The sequence below is a fragment of the Melanostigma gelatinosum genome, assembly GCF_949748355.1.
Source record: "Melanostigma gelatinosum genome assembly, chromosome: 22".
NCBI classification, from domain to species: domain Eukaryota; kingdom Metazoa; phylum Chordata; class Actinopteri; order Perciformes; family Zoarcidae; genus Melanostigma; species Melanostigma gelatinosum.
The window spans coordinates 14,391,619-14,408,202 of record NC_136655.1 but is presented as its reverse complement, the minus strand read 5'-3'; the positions used below and the strand labels follow the sequence as shown (position 1 = coordinate 14,408,202).

Here is a 16,584-nt window from a genome sequence, read left to right as displayed (position 1 = left end):
CATCATGATTGCTGTAGAGATTGAGTAGCCTATTGAGAAATGTACAGGGGATAATGAATGGCATTACCCCAATCCTTGTCTGTTCCACTGCAGACTACTGTTATTAATCACTGATGTCATTGTTGTTCACTTGGAACCACTTCAAGGAGGACCTTCTTCTCGACATGCTCTCCAACAGTAAACCACTTTGACTGGTCGTTTTTCCCATCTCTGATCCACTTGGTTGCTTTCAAGCTATCGAAAAAATGGAAACTATAAAAATTGCATCCAAAAGATGATGACCTTGAATCTGGTGAAAAAGCTGGTGTTAAAAAAGTAATGATTCTCCAGTATAGCCCCTATTACTATTAAATTTGACAAATAAAATGAATAAGGAGTTATGGATGTGCATTTTGCTTTACAATGTTTTGTAACATTTGGAGGACGTTTGGAAACTATAGTTTTTTTTCCGAGTAGATAGCGCTCGAGCCCACCAACCTGCTCGCACGGAAGCATCAAATGTCGGAGCGTATATATCAGTCCTTGAACGCAGCACCCGTGCGCTCTGGTGAAGCCTATTGTGGCTCCCGCTGCGGACAGAGGAGGTGGAAGCACTGGGAACGCAGCAGCAGCTTTAAGTTTCTGCAAATGGGTTTGACTGTTGAGTTCTCTCAAAGAGTCTGGAGGTGAGAAGATCTGAGTTTGTGCACGTTTAGTTTAATGGACAAAGTTACTGTGGTCGAACTTTGTGCAAAAAGATACGTGCATGCTTTTAGAGTTTTTGGTGAAGTAGAGCATCCTCAAGCCTCCAGGTCACCAACCAGATGTGCAACTTTTAGCAACTTGCATGCTTGAGGAGACCGACTTCTCTCATAAAACAATTGTAATCAATTAGTAAAATCACATTTTTATTCAGTGAAGCATCACCACGGGGTTTACAAACTACCAGAAGCTTGTAACTCTTCCCGGGCTCTTCGGGATGTCTTCCACGGCTCTCCTCCTCGCAGCACTCGGCTTTTTTGCGCATCTGGACACTTTTACGCACGGGTGCCAGCTCCCTTCCGAGTGGCGGCCGCTGAGCGAGGGCTGCCGGGCGGAGCTGGCGGAGATCATCGTGTACGCCCGCGTCCTGGCGATCCACCGGGAGCCCCTGGGCGGCGGGGCGGGCAGCCTGTACAACTCGCTGCCCTTCGGGTTCGGGTATGGGTACGAGGGCGCGGAGGAAGGGCTGCTGTACTCCGCGGAGGTGGAGTTGCTGTGCGATCAGGCCTGGGGCAGCATGCTGGAGGTGCCCACTGGATCAAGGCTCAACCTGACCGGACTGGGGTACCTGTCCTGCCAGTCCCACACCGTGATGGAGAACTACTCCTACTTCTTCTTCCTCAGGTGAAATGCACAGCCTGAACTTATTAGTTCCAACAAACATTTGTACTCTAAACAGTTGGACTCTTTTAATTCAAACTGTACTTACAACAGCCTAGAAGTTTTATTGTTTTCACTAAAATTTGATTGCATCCCATGAAAGTCTTTGGCAGTGCAGAAGTGCATTTAGCTGAACAGCAACTTTCATCAAACCCTCCAACAGTTCTTGTCTTTTGTCAGTTTGTTTTGGAGCAGACTGATCTACAGTCAGCTGTATAAACAAGACTATACTGTGTTTAGATATAAATGTGTGGTTTGCCACTTGAGGCTAAGGATTTCCATGAAGTGAGACTTCAAATGTTGAGCTCTTTATCTTCTACATATATGTGATAGCTGTTGTTGCGAGTTGTTTTGCAAAGGAAGATTGTACCTGCAAAGGAAGATTGTACCTGCAAAGCAAGATAGCTCATTAAATATGAAGGTCTTCGAACCGATGAAATGCATCGGCCTACGAAACTTACAAAACCGTACTTGATTTGGTTGAAGCAAATTCAAAACTCAGCCACTGGCAACTACAACCTTGATAATTCCTGCGGCAGCGTCAGCTCTCTCCTCACAGTTTTCCTGTCCGATCGCCTCTGCAGGATGGATGAGAACTACAACATCCTCCCCCATGGCGTCAACTTCCAGGACGCCATCTTCGCCGACACGTCCGACAACAGGCGCATGTTCTCCAGCCTCTTCCAGTTCTCCAACTGCACCCAAGGGAGCCAGCCTTTCCACACCTTCAGCCCAGAGTGGGAAACACAGGAGGACAGCAGGGTAGGGCACCACGCTGTTGTACAATAGTGTCATGCAACTGTCCCCCCCCCCCCTCCCCTTAAAATCAAGATTGATTTGTACCCCTGACGACTGTCATGCAGCATGACTGCTAGATGGCTCCTTGTACAACCCCATTACCTCCTGAGAATAATAAGATGAAGTCTCCTTCTTCAGTCAGGTCAGGTTTTTTGTGTGTAGTGGACGTAAACAAACCCGACACCATTTCGTTACCATGAAGATAACCGATTAACAGAGAACACACCGAGGTGGGGGAGGTATTGTTACGGTTTTGTGGGTTTTCATGTATATCTTTTTTATTTATTCATCTATTTGTGTGTGTGTGTGTGTGTGTGTGGACACCTAATCCTGAGTTGAGTTGTGACGCTGCTGACAGGAATGAATCAGTAGAAACAGTTACAGTTAAGAGCTACACACACACACACGTGCACACACATGCACATGTACACACAAATATCACTTTACTGTTCTGATCTTCAGAAGGATAAAACAAACAATAAAAAAACAAGAATAGTCACTCTCATGCACAGAAGAGTTAATTATGCGTCTGGCTCCTCAGGCAGGCAGGATACTGGCCATCCAGAGGTCAAAGGCCAAATAGCAGCGATCCGCATCTCTGACAGGCAGCAGCTTAAAAGTGTGTCAGTCTTCAGCTTCTATTTATGTCAGTATGATGCAATGTTTGCTGACCTGAGACCAGAGATAAGCTGGACCCTGTCAACAGGGGAAGAAAAGTCTGCAGCATTTATTCTCAAACCTCCTCTGAGTGAGCTGAGCAGGTCACACTTTGGACAACAAGACAGAACTGGAGCTGGAGATGGAGCTACACAAGTCTCAGCCCTGGTCTTGAAAGGATAGTAGGGCAGCTATTTGAACGTTGAAGAGCGATTCATTTGGTGGCACAGTGTCATTACGGTAACTTTGTAACTCTTGGGCTTGCACCAAATCAGGTTTGACGACACTTTTCTCAAAAGACTTGAGACTTGAATTGGGCTTGTCCTGAGTAACGTGGGACATGACTTGCATTGATTGTTTTTTTTAGATTTGTGTCCACTGACTTGGGTCGTGACGTTGACACGTCACCATGAATTTGACATGTCACCATAGACTTGTGTCTTGAATTTGACATTCCGCCAATGCCTTGAGCCTTGACTTGGCCTTGCTCCAAAATACTTCAAATCAACTCAGATTTTTATCCAGAAAATCTAAAGTAATACTGATCTAGCAACACACAGCATTATAGTACATCAGTAATCAGTACATTTGCACCTATTTGTGTAACTTGTGACAGAAAATGTTTAAACTTACACATATCAGTATCTTTTTCAGTAACAGTCAGGATGTTGCAGCTCGTTCCTGACTGACATGAACACTGCCTGCAGCTCATGTAGAGAGACGTGGTTAACTGCTTCCAAAATAGATTTATGGCATTTAGGTGTTAATAACAGTCCAAACTGCAGAACTAAACCAGGGGACTTGCAGTGGTGCGGTGTCTTCCTCTTCCTTTCTACTCGGGTTTGACCTGCAGGCTCTGCGCTGTGTGGGCAAAGGTCAGTGAGGCAGGGGTTAAAGACACAGCTCATTATGAGGACGAGCACTCACATGTAGGCAAAGGCCGCGACTTTTACGCAAGGCGGAACAAAACAGGTGTTTTCCTCCAGGAATTTATGGAAGATGGTGAGATGAAAGGACCTGTTTTCCCCCTCTTCACGTCTCCCGCTTACCCGTCTTTTGTATCAGACTTGAATCAAATAAAAAAGCTCTTCCTCTCTCTCTCTCTCTCTCTCTCTCTCTTTCCTTCTGTTTTGCTGAAGTGTAATTAAAACTAAATTAAAAGCAACAAGATCCAATTTCTAAATTCATTATCTGTCCATCTATCTCCAAAGGATCTTCAAAGTGTTTTCCCTGGCTTGAGTTTAGACACAAAACCACACTTGAAATTGAAGTTGGGAGGTTGTTTGCTTCTGGTTTCAGCCTCGTGGGAACCAGGCGCCCCTCCAGAAGGATCCACTTTTCTGCCGGAACCCTCAATTAGCTTTTTTTAAAGAGGAGGCTCTTATCAGCAGCACTCAGAGCAGCTTTTCACCGTAACACTGTTGTCAGCCCACCGTTCATCTGTTTGATACAGATGTCTTTCTTTTTTTCTGAACGATATCCCTTCTCTTTTTCAAATGTTCTGTTGGGCCCTTTATCCTTCCCATGATAGGCCACAGCAAGATAGAGGCGAATTCCCCAAATACTTCTTAATCAGCACATTTCCAAGTTTACATGCGCTCTAATGATTTGATTATAACCACAGCGAGGGAACACTCCAGTCGTAACAGTCATGTAAACACCTTTAACAAGAGTTCCAGTCTCATTAACATTTTATGTGGCCGCTTGGAGGGATAAAAGGACGAGAACACAGTCTGCCTGCTTGGCTCAGTCGTTTGAGCTCCCATGTCTCTGCCTCGTCTTTGTTTTTCCTTCCTCTTTCTGTCCACCTTTTGTTCCTTCTGTCTCTTCATCTCTTGCTCTCTTTCTGCCTTTTTGTCTCTGTTTTCTAATCACCCATCCCTATGCGCGCACACACACACACACACAAACACACAGAGCAGAATAAAACCTCAGGAGAAGACGAGAAATCCTGACTTGTCCCATTTGACATCGAGGGGAGGGGCTTATGCTGAGTCCTTGTTAGTTCGTTAGACTATATATAAGAAGTGGTTCAGAGTGATGTCGCCACTTGGATTGTGGACTATTGTTTTGAAGCTTGATCCGAGGCAGTTCATCAGTTTACTTTGGTCCACGAGGCCGCTGTTCATGTCCTGAGCGAAACTCAAAGTAAACATTTAGTCACGCGACTCACATGAATCGCTCATCAAGTGAGTCGTTAGTCAGTCAAGTTAACGCCAACCACGCTCTTTTCCTAAACCTAACGAAGACAGGCAGACATTAAAGGGGACATATCATGCTCACTTTCAGGTTTCTACTCGAATATGTTTCCATGATTTAATGTTCAAAAACACATTATTTTGTCTGAATACACCTGTATATTTACCCTCTGACTGAAACTCTCCGTTTTAGTGCCTGTCTCTTTAAGCCCCTCCTCCTGAAAATTCCCAGTCTGCTCTGATTGGCTTGCGAGAAAAATATGTTGCACCTTTGCAGAGGTAGTATTCAGGCCGTGGGTGGAGATACTCCTCCGTGTTCTACGGATAGTAAATAGCTGAGACTGGAAACCACGATGAGAGACGGTGAGACTAAATTTGCTGCCACTGAAACCAAAACAATGTGCTGAAAGATGCTAAAACGCTTCACAGAGCTGAAGGAAAAGGGCAAAGTTTGGTGATATATACAACTGTATATACCTACATCACAATGAGCAACTCCCTCTTTCCGTGGACCATTTTGTTCACTTGAATTTGAGAACATTTTTTACATGCACGTGTGTGTCCTCTAAATACTGTTTGTACAGATGACGCTAAACAGCAGGCAGGTAACACCCGGATGTTTTGACAGGTGGTGTGAGTGTGTGTTGGGGGAATCCCACTGAGAGGCTTCCTGTGAGCATGAGAAACAGTTCAAACTGGCAAAAAAAAAAGTACCATTGTTACGTAATGGGGATTTAACTTTTGTGTCAATAAATGGGAAGAAAGAGAAAGAAATTGCAGCTGGACACTTTTGTTGCATGTCAAAATAAATGCAATGAATTGGACATGTGTAATAAGTGTACTCTCTAAACTTTACTGAAAAAAAATCATATCTCTCAAAACTGGTGCCAGGACACTCCTTAGAATATGTGACAGTAACTGTCATCTGTAGCCATCTGAGGCTGATGTTAACAGGCCGCAGCAAGTTCCTCTGTCAGTTTGTGAGTGCTTGTGTTCTTCGCTGCCATCTGATGCAGAGAAGGTACTGTAGCTATGTTACATCAGTGCTACTACACTTGATGCGGTCTCAGTGCATTCGGCGAAGCAGAACACATCCACAGCAATTCACACACTGACATACAGATTGCACTGTCGGCGCGCAGCCTCTTGTGACACTGGTGCTGTTAGCAAAGTGCTAATAGAGAACAGGGAGCAATTGGCATTATCACACATTCCTTCGGATTTTCCCATGTTTGCATGATCCTCCGGCTAGGTGCTGTCACGTGAACACACTGTGACCCCCTCCCCCCCTGTTAACCCTGCTGGTTAAAGGTCAGCTCTGGTCTGCCAATGAAATGGAATATTTGGTCCCCCTGATACATCAAAGTACCTGACCCCCCTCACATTGTCAGGGAGGTGCAAAGGGGGTGATACATTTATGTTACACAGACACACATAAACGACCTGCCCTTGGGTTGTTCTGCACTGAGGAGCCTGTGTGGATGAATGTAAATGACGAGGGTCAGGACCTCCACCTTATTTCCCCCCCCCCCCCCCCCCCACCCCCTTCCTGCTAAGCACTGTGGACATCAAAGGGAGACTTTTTAAAAATCTAATTTTCCCAGAGAGGCTGCTGGGAAAAAAAACATCACCACACAACCAGCTGAAAGGATGGCAACTGGTGCTTTACAAGTTTGGTTTTCCTCTGTTAAGCAAACTCCCATATCCTGTGTGTGTTAACTACCCCCCCCCCCCCTCTCTCTTCCTCCTCTCTCCAGCTTATGTGCTCCTCGGTGCAGGCCGCGCTGTTCGAGGAGGAGGAGCGAGGCCGCATGATTCAGGAGCGGCTAGCCGCGGCGGAGAGGCGGAACCGGCAGCTGAAGGAGCGCGTTCGTAAGGTGAAGCGCTCCCTGGGGAACGCCCGCAAGGCCACGCGCAAGGCCAAGCAGGAGGCCCGGGACCTGCAGGGGAGGCTGGAGGCCGCGGAGCGGAGGGCGGGGCATCACCTCAACGCCATAACGCAGGAGGAGCCTCCGCCCGGGCGTTACGCGAGCGAGACGATACGCAAGAGGATGCAACTTTAACTCAATCCCCGCCCCCCAACCTGCCACCCACCTGGACTGAAAACTGGCCGTTGAGAGCGAGAGACTGCTGGGCGGTCTCCATGTAAAGGGCAAAGAAGTAGCAGCTGTCACATATGAGTAAACACACTTTTATGAAGTCATAATTGACATAGTTTACTACTCCTTCTCTCTTTTGCATCCCTGCTTACTATGTTATCAGATGGCCAGGAACGTAAAACTAAATGACGACAAAAGAAAATCATGTATCGGACCATTTATGCTGACTAAGAATAATATTAAAGGGCCACTCCCCCTACATGGTCAGATGGAGTGCTACTTGGCCTGTAAAAAACAATTGTAGAATATATTTTGTGGCTCTTGTGGAGCTTTGACAAGCTTAAAGGTTATGTCATAGGGGTTGTCTTGGTATGGGTTTGAACAAATTTGAACGGAAATCCTCGGAACGGAAAATGTTCCACATTTGGGGTAAAGACATTTGAAAGACATCCAGGTAGGAGGAGGCGTTCGGCAACGCCGTAGAATGACGTTGATGCAATTGGATTAAACCGCAACTTTAAAGTTGCCGTCCAATGCACAAACGAAACAATGAGCTGAAAGACGGTAAAATAGGATGTAGAGCTGAGTGGAACTGCCGAGTTTGGTGATAATTCTCACGATAAGAAACCCCTTCCACGACCGACACTAATTTGACCCACTGTTAATAAGAAAATATTGATGACAGCAGCTTTAAGCATTTGAAAGACTTGTACTCGCAATTTAAGTCTTTTAGGTTTAAGCAGCTTTTTGCATCCAAAAACAACCAAACTTAAATTAACCAAATAAAATTCCATGTCATGGCGGCCTCGTGAAGCAGTGATAAGAAACCTTACATTTCATTTTAAAGATGTTTTTATTTATCGACTTTTTACCTTTGATTGACATAAGTGCTGTCTCCGAGAATGAGAATACTGCGATGTTGCATGAGAAGGTCCATTTATCATTTACTTAATTTGAGCTTTTTAAAGTCGTAAACCTTGGCTTGTATGTGGATATTTTTGTACGGTTGTTTTTCATACATATAAAAACTTACTTGCGTGAACATCAGTGTGAAAGTGGCAATGTTTAAAGGGGACACTATGAACATCTGGGTCACCGGAGCACCAAACAACAAATATATCCACACACACCCGGCGGGTCTGTTAAGCCCTACGCAGTGGCGGCTGGTGGATTTTTTTTGGGTAGGGCCATCCAATCAATTTTAGCAAATAGTATAATTCAATGCAAAAAAAAAAAAGGTATCAAAAACGCATTAGTACTTTGCAGTTACATTGTTATCATTTATTCCAACACTGACATAATAAGGACGTCTTATTCATACAATTCTGTATATTAATATATATATATATCATATAATAATAATATTCAGTATAATATGATATATAAATACCATATAATCATAAATATACAATATAAATATCATGAATATATTATAATAAAATATAAATATCAAATATAGTCTAATAGAACAAGTATATTTTAAGATGCCCCTATGAACCTTGTTTGTTGGAGAAACACCCAATCAGTGCGGTGAGGAAACCTGCATGTTTTTATGACAGTTATTTGTAAAGGAACTTTGCTCTTCTGAGTGGCAAACCTCTCAATGACCTTCTTATTGAAGTCAGGCATGTCCCTGACAAGTTCCTTCTCCATGGAGAGCATAGCCAGAGCATTGAAACGCTCTTGTATGTCACCGTTAGCATTGAGTGGGTGGAAATGTCCGTCGTCTCGTCTGCTTGAATGGCGATAAAATCAGCATTCTTTACTTCCTCCAGAATGTAATCCCTTACAACCGACAGCATGCAGTCCAACAGCTCATTTTGTACAGTCTTCGACGTCCCTTTAAAAAACGCTGGCTGTCTCCAGGTGCTCCTCCAGCACACTGTCGAGGGACGCAACAAAATCCACCAGTCCCTTGAATACGCCAGGGTTGTCCGATGAGTCAGTCTCGTCATGCCCACGCAAAGCCAACTCAAAAGCCCCACACAACTTGACACAATCAATTATTTTTGATAAAATGTGCCGGTTTTTATCCACCTCCTCGTTGTGTTTCTTTACCGCAAGCCGGTGATCGTCGTCCAGCTGGGTAGCGAGAACACGCGAGATGAGAACTAGACACGGGCACTCCGGGAGAAAAAGACTTCCGGGAGGGCCATTCTCATCTGGCCCTCCCGGAAGTCTTTTTTAGGGCGCTGATTGGCTAAATTGTAAGTCACTCATTTATTTCTTTAATCAGTGATTGGCTAAGCTGCTTATTAGACCCGTCTTCCTTGGGCCAAATCGATCTGGCCCCAGCACGTGCACGCGCAGCAGAGACGTGCACGGGGACAGCTGAGAGGTGCACTAGCGGAGAGGACAAGCAGGGAAACCATTTATTTTGCGCAGATATCCTATTTTACAAATATTACTGGGTACAGTACACAGCTCAAAAACACAAATATTGACAATTTGTATAATTTATTAATATTATTAAAAAAAACAAATTTATAATATACTTTTTTTTTTTTTTTGTGGCTCAAGGTGGGTGGGGCCAGGCCCCGTGGCCCTCTATTGGCCGGCCGCCACTGGCTACGCATCACGCAGAGAGTGTAAAGAGAGGTTAAGTTCAGTGTGTGTGTGTGTGTGTGTGTAGGTGTGTGTGTGTGTGTGTGTGTGTGTGTGTGTGTGTGTGTGTGTGTGTGTGTGTGTGTGTGTGTGTGTGTGTGTGTGTGTGTGTGAGTGATGTGCTTCGGGTCCATCAAGTGACTGGAATGTGTTTGCATGGGCAGCAATGTTCTGAACAGCAGGACGTCGCTGGAAGTAATTCCTCCAATTCAGTCTGGAAGACCAAAAGCTCTGGAGGGAGGCGAGCATCACGGGACCACGGCGAATCACAAAAGAAAAAACGAGCAAAACGAGAGGTGGGAGAGAAAAGCTAAATCGCAGTTTCGCGCTTGTAGCGCGTAATCAAACACTCTTATTTAAACGCTCCCTGGCGTGCTGTCTGCTAGCGTTCAAATCATTTCAGTCAGAAACTTCTATAAAGAAAAAGAAATGGTTCTACAGTTTGATTCGTCAGGGAGCTTTTAGAGTAGAGATAACATTTTTAGATCACACGCTGCATATTGTGCACCTATTTAACAATATATGGAAACATTACAAAAAATAACTACTTCTTTGTATTTTTATGTCAAAATAAAAGTAAATGTTTCTTGAGGTCGTTGATGGTGTAATGGTGCTACCGTGAGACGATGTTCAACGCAGTTTGGTTTAGTTTTTAGCTTACTAACTGCTAGCAAACAGGCAAACATCACGTCACCCCCTGCTGTTTGCAGTCAGAACCGTCTGCCCAAATGATACGGATGGTCTTTGCACTCTTGAGATTCCCCCAGCGTGCCTCTTATTTCCTGCACAACGTTATCTCGCCGTTTCAGATGATCTGCCCGTAGCCAGTCTCATGGCATGTGTATATATGCTGCTCTGTAAAGAACAAAACAACGTGTCTGCGGAGGAGAGAGGAGAGGAAGAAAGCCTGCAGAGAGAAAAAGGGCTGGAGTAGAGGATGGGAGATCGAAGCCCTGATTTAAAGATGAGGAGAAATCAGTTCAAGAGACGGAGATCAGTGACTCTGAGCACAGACACGCGTACAGTTTGACAGCCAAAGTCAACAAGCAGTGTTTGAATCTGTGTGTGTGTGTGTGTGTGTGTGTGTAAATAATGGGCAATTTTGATTGAACTAAAATTCAATCCTGTTGCTTTGCTGCTCGTGTATGTGTTATTGTGCATGAGTGCCAAAGGGATTTAAAATACTTTGATTTCACAATTTGCTTTGGTGTGTGTGTGTGTGTGTTTGTGTCAGAAGGATGAATCATTTCTAATGAGCATTGTGTGTATGTGTGTGTGTGTGTGTGTGTGTGTGTGTGTGTACTGAACTGTGATAGGCAGTCAGTCAGGAGGAGAAGCTCCAACTGAGACGGAGGGAAAAGCAGAGGCAGTGTCCACCAAGGCGACCTCTGCTAATAATGCGTCAATGTTAAAGCTGGGCGTGGTAATCTTCTTCAAAGAATTTTTTTGGAAATTCTACCTCCCGACAGCAATCACTAAATCAGATGCTTTGACAAAAAAACCTTGGGGTCTGAAAAGTGAAGCCAATGTGGAAGTCACTTAAACTTGAATTCTTTCTACTGGCACATCTGGTTGCAAAAAGAAGTCCGATTTTATAGAAGTCAATGAAAAAATGACTCTATATCAAGACTGTAACATGTGTTGTTATATATATATATATATATATATATATATATATATATATATATATATATATATATATATATATATATATATATATATATATATATATATATATATATATATATATATATATATATAGGAGCGAATGGGGCTCGTGTCGCGGCTGTCAATGCTCTAACCATAATAATGTATTCCAACATGTGCTCGTCAATGTGCCTCATGTGTTTGCAACACGCGTGTTCCGTCTGCTAAACATCTGTTGCGCAGGACATAAGAAGCCAATATGTCGGCCGTAGTGGTCGAGTGTCTGCTTATATCAAACGTGTGTGGATCATTCTACCCCCCCCCCCCCCCACACACACGGGTTTACATTTGTACAAAATTAATTCTAAGCTAGTACTTTGACACAAGAACAAACCCCAAATAAAAAGAAATGGTCATATTACGATCATTCAGAATTTATTCCAGGAGAAAGACAAACGAAACACAAACAGTCGCTCTGGCCTGTGTCGTCATGGTAACTGATATGTGCACATGATTGTCGAAGGCATCTGATATACAAGGCCCATTAACAGAAAGTCATCATCATCATCATCATCATCATCATCATAACAGCACAATAAGTGCGGCAGGCGGTGCCCGCTCTGACAAATATGAGGGTGTCGTCGGCGTGACGGAGGGTGCACAGGATGGGGTTTTGTGGTGGTCACATGCAGAGAGTAAATACAATACAGCCAGCTAACCTCGTAGGTCGGCTGGATGAGGACGCCCACAGGGAGACACCGGGTCGCAAAAAAAGCAGCTCCTGTAAAGTTTCAGTCCTACAAACAATTCCGAGAGGCAGAGCTGCTCTGATTGGTTGTTATAACTCGAGGTGGCAGACTGAGGCACAGCTGCTAGCGTGGCAGCTTTTTGCTAACGCTGACTCACCGAGCAACTTTTTCAGTCCACAATGCTAATATTGTGACTCCTAACGCGTTTGACAACAATTCATACGGAACCACTTGCATGTAGAACTTAGCCAACATAGCTAAGACATAATATATTCAAATTAGACATGACTTCCACCGCTAATTATGAAGCCAATGGCTAGATGTTTCCTGGAAACAGTGATGAAAGGGCTGGCCATTGCCTTTTTGGGATAAATATATGTCTAGATATTAGCAGCATCCCATGTCATGCATGCCAGCTGGCTATAGGTTGCAATATCAGTTCGATAATATTTCGCCGATGGAAGCTGTTTGTAGAACCTAAAACTCGACTGAGTAAAACGCTTTTTTGTGGACTCAAGACATCTCAACCTGCGCACGTCTTTACATAATACAGAGATACTGACATCATACAAGGGCATATACACGATTATGCAAACACTCATGGTGAAGTTGAATTCTTGGAGCACTTTTTTTTTTCGACATGCTTACGTTTTCATCTTTAGTGACGGCGTGAAAAGAATAAGAGCGAGAGCTCAAAGGGCGGACGAGAGCGGGTCGTAGCCCGCACCTCGTCCTTAACAGTGTGTTTCTGAGAAGGTCACAGCTTTGGATTTCTTCCTTTAGAATGGCAAAAAAAACGTAAGCCTGAGTTCAGTTAACGATGCTTTCACTTTTAGTTGGACTGACACTGAGGCGGCGGTGGAACACTGATGGCGTTGACCTGCACTGTGTAGCAGTTTACATGTGACAGCAGACTGCAGTGGGGAGTAAAGGGGATTTTAGCTTCTTTTTGTTTTTTTACATTAAACATTCCATAGAGAATACAATCAACTTCCCTCCACGCACTCGCTCACTCATTCACTCTGACATGCCCGGACAGCAAAACATTTGTAAATATTATCTTGAAAATGATGATTCATATTCACAAACTATTTACAGTAGCATCTTGAAAATGAAAAGATTCATGTTTTTGAACAGCAGACAAAACCACAGAGCGGCATAAACCTGAACCCTTCTGCCTGCCTCACAATACATCCATGAACCCAAACGTCCACCCTGAAGCGGACGACATCACATTTAATGATTCTTAGTGTCGGCTGACGACTCCTTGACATCTTTTATGCCGGAAACAAAAGCTGGTACGTTCAATAATAATGATAATTCAATGTTAAGTTGAAATAGTGTAAGATCTGGCGGGGAGTTGGTGTCTTGCACTTTTTCATTCCCCAAACTTGTTTTTGAACTATAGGTGTTCCCTGATCCCACTTCCGAGTAAAAGCATTGACGACACTTAAAAATGTTTAAAAAAATGCATAGCAATCAATGGGGATGTTTCCAGGGTTACAGTGATTAATGAGATTAAGGAATAAAGCCCTTACATGGTTGAAAGTTCCCCTCAGTAACACGTGGATGACTACATGGATTGACTTAGTAGAGAAGTTGACCCCGCTGTAAAAAACGTCAGAATTAATATATATTTCTGAGAGGTGAACGGTGTCATACAGTAGGAGACGCTGCATGTGGGTGATGTAAATCAGTAAAAACACTAAAGAGTTATCTGTCTCTGTGACTGCACATATAAAACAACTAAATAAATCAGGCTGACAGGCCTTTTCTTACACAACTAAGCCGACCGGAATTGTTGAACAAGAACAGCAGATTTCCGTGACATTGGGTTCCGTCTCTAGTCAACTATGTATTTTGTCACTCATTTTGTAAGATTTACGTCCTCGGTAGGAGCCGATGGGCTTGGGGGCTGAAAGCTGCAGATGGGGTAAGAAAGTTGTGGCATTGAGGGCGGGACAAACACTGTCCAGGACACCATTGTCCTTGCAGAGCTTATGAAGGAAGAAGGTGCCGCTGTCAAAGAACAGAGAACATAGCGAGGACGGAGAGACAGCTTTTAGACCGGATAGTGTTCACAAATGTCTTGTCGGTTTGGTTTTTGTCAACCTCAGTGCCAAATAGGTGCAACTTAATACGCACAGCATGCCAAAGGGGCATTCCAGAGAGCTTGGGCGAGTGTTCATCTTTGCCGTAATTTGACTTTCATCCAGCTGTGGTCTCACCCTCCCTGACATGCCGTACGGATCAAAACAAGCTCTATGAATAATATGCTGATACTTTTCACAAGTACTCCGTGTAGATAATAAAAAGAAGGCAAATGGCAAAAGATTAGGAAGGGATCAAATGGGGAATAAATTTCCCTCCAGATGAATTTGCAGCTGGAGTTCAGCCCTTAGTTTTTAGTCCACTTGTGTCTCGAACGGCTTCACATCTGACTAGTTCTGCTGTAACTAATTCATCGAGTAGAATGAACCAAATTGTCGTCGTACCCAGCGCTAGTCTTTGGCTACAATTCATAATAAAGGGATCGGAAGAATTGCATCGTGACAATCTGATATGTGTGAGTGAGCACCCGGCATTGTAGAGTTCTGCTCTCTGAGTTACATCTGGAAGGACATCGCAAGAAGCGGTGACACGATCCAAAGCTACCGAAGTCACGTCAGAGTCATCAAGGACGAATGAAAACAAAGTCAGTCTGTCAAATCAAGCTTAGATAAGCAAATAAAACCGGGACTCCAGGCTCAGTATCCTCTTTTGAAATCGACAAAGAATGAGCCGTTGTCACGGACGCGTTGGATTTTTCAGAACTCTGCGTTGAATCCGAACCCTCAGTAAAACTGGGCGCTGGTAGTGGACCGTGAGAGCCTTTTTTTTGTTTTAAGCACAAATATTTTGGCTTTGCTGCTCACGTGTGTTGGGACCATTTCACTCGATCGCGAAAACCAAGCTGATCAGATTTTGGTCACTAGCCGTCTGCTGCGGGGCGATAAAGGCGGGGGATCATCGGATACCGCAAGACCCAACCTATCCAAGGTATTGTTGTCAGTCCCATTCTGTCAAGCACAGAGCCCCAGCTGTTCCGCGGTCTGAGTCTCCAAGTCACGCGTCACTACACCATTGCAATAAGGACACGGTGCTGTACCATTAACGGTGATGCCACAATACCTGGATCAAAACAAAGAAAAACACAGACGGAACAACCTAAACCGGGAAATCAGTATTCTCCAGCTCACAGTGCAGCTGCAGTTTTCCCTGAGCACTTCTGAACTGGGTACAGCTTGACAATGCAATAAAGGTGAGGTCATGGCTTCTTAGTGTGTGTGTGTGTGTGTGTGTGTGTGGGGGGGGGGGGGTAGAGGAACGGCGGCAGGCGACAGCTTCTCCATCTTGGATTCTTTAGCCGCTCTGAAACTGCACAGCGCTGCTCGTTGGTTTGAATGGCATCTAACGTGTAGCCAACATTCTCAACTGGAGGCAGTTCCCCCCCCACCCCCCAGTAAATACCTCTATCCTAAACTATCCTAAACTATCCTACACCTGCTGCATGCTTCGTAGTGTGTGTGTCCCTTAAAGGGTGATTGTTGTAAAAAAAGAGTCTCATAAAAAATAATAAAAAGATCAGAATCAATGCTCTGACATCCACTCTGGGTTATTATTATTATTATTATTATTATCATCTTCTATGAAGGTTTACAATCTCTACTCTCTGATTAACTTAAGTGGATGGCGGCTAATCTGTGTCTGAGAACATGTCTGACCCTCTGTGCAAGAAGACCTCGTTTATTCACAGTAATCATACCAAAGTAGCAATATCAAATTGACAATGATGCGTTTGATTTTTCAAAGTTACACATACCACCTTTAACATTAAGAGTAATAATCCAGTTGTCAACAGTCAAACCTAATTTGGAAAAAAAAAGCGAAATAAAGTGGCGCAGCAAAGACCAGATTCGAGAGGGAAGTTGATGTTGACCGACACTGAATAATATGATACCACCGGCCCCACCGTCAACCACCAATTACTGCCCATTCGTCATCTAAGCAGCCAATCGCAGTCGGCCGCACACGCATCCTCGGTGAGAGTCCGTGGCCGGGCTGTTGCTGTGGCCAGAGGAATCCTACACGGCGTCCTGCGGGGCAGGTGGTGGGTGCAGTATGGCGCTGTGTGGCTTGAGTCGGTGGGGTGGAGGTAAAGTCCTCTGCTCTCACGGGAGCAGGGCGGGGAACTTGCTGGGCTGGCGCATTCAAGTGGAAACGCAGTGAGGAGAGGGAGAAACGAAGAAGAAGAGATGGAGAGGTGTGTGTGTGTGTGTGTGTGTTGGGGGAGGGTTGATCCTCTTCCTCTCCTGTCTTCCTCCGCTTCTTTCCCGTCTCACTGCCTCACAGTGCCGTGGCCTCCCAGCTGGTTCTCCGCGGGACCTGGCG

General features: G+C 44.5%; 1 protein-coding gene across 1 annotated transcript; it reads left to right on the top strand.

The window, feature by feature from the left end:
* Window positions 1-958: 958 nt before the first annotated feature.
* ccdc3a (coiled-coil domain containing 3a) lies at window positions 959-7,117 on the top strand (the record flags this gene model as incomplete). The annotated part of the gene is made up of 3 exons (XM_079294451.1): window positions 959-1,365; window positions 1,986-2,163; window positions 6,812-7,117. The coding sequence occupies 3 exons, from the start codon at window positions 959-961 to the stop codon at window positions 7,115-7,117; spliced, it is 891 nt and encodes a 296-aa protein (XP_079150577.1).
* Window positions 7,118-16,584: the final 9,467 nt, after the last annotated feature.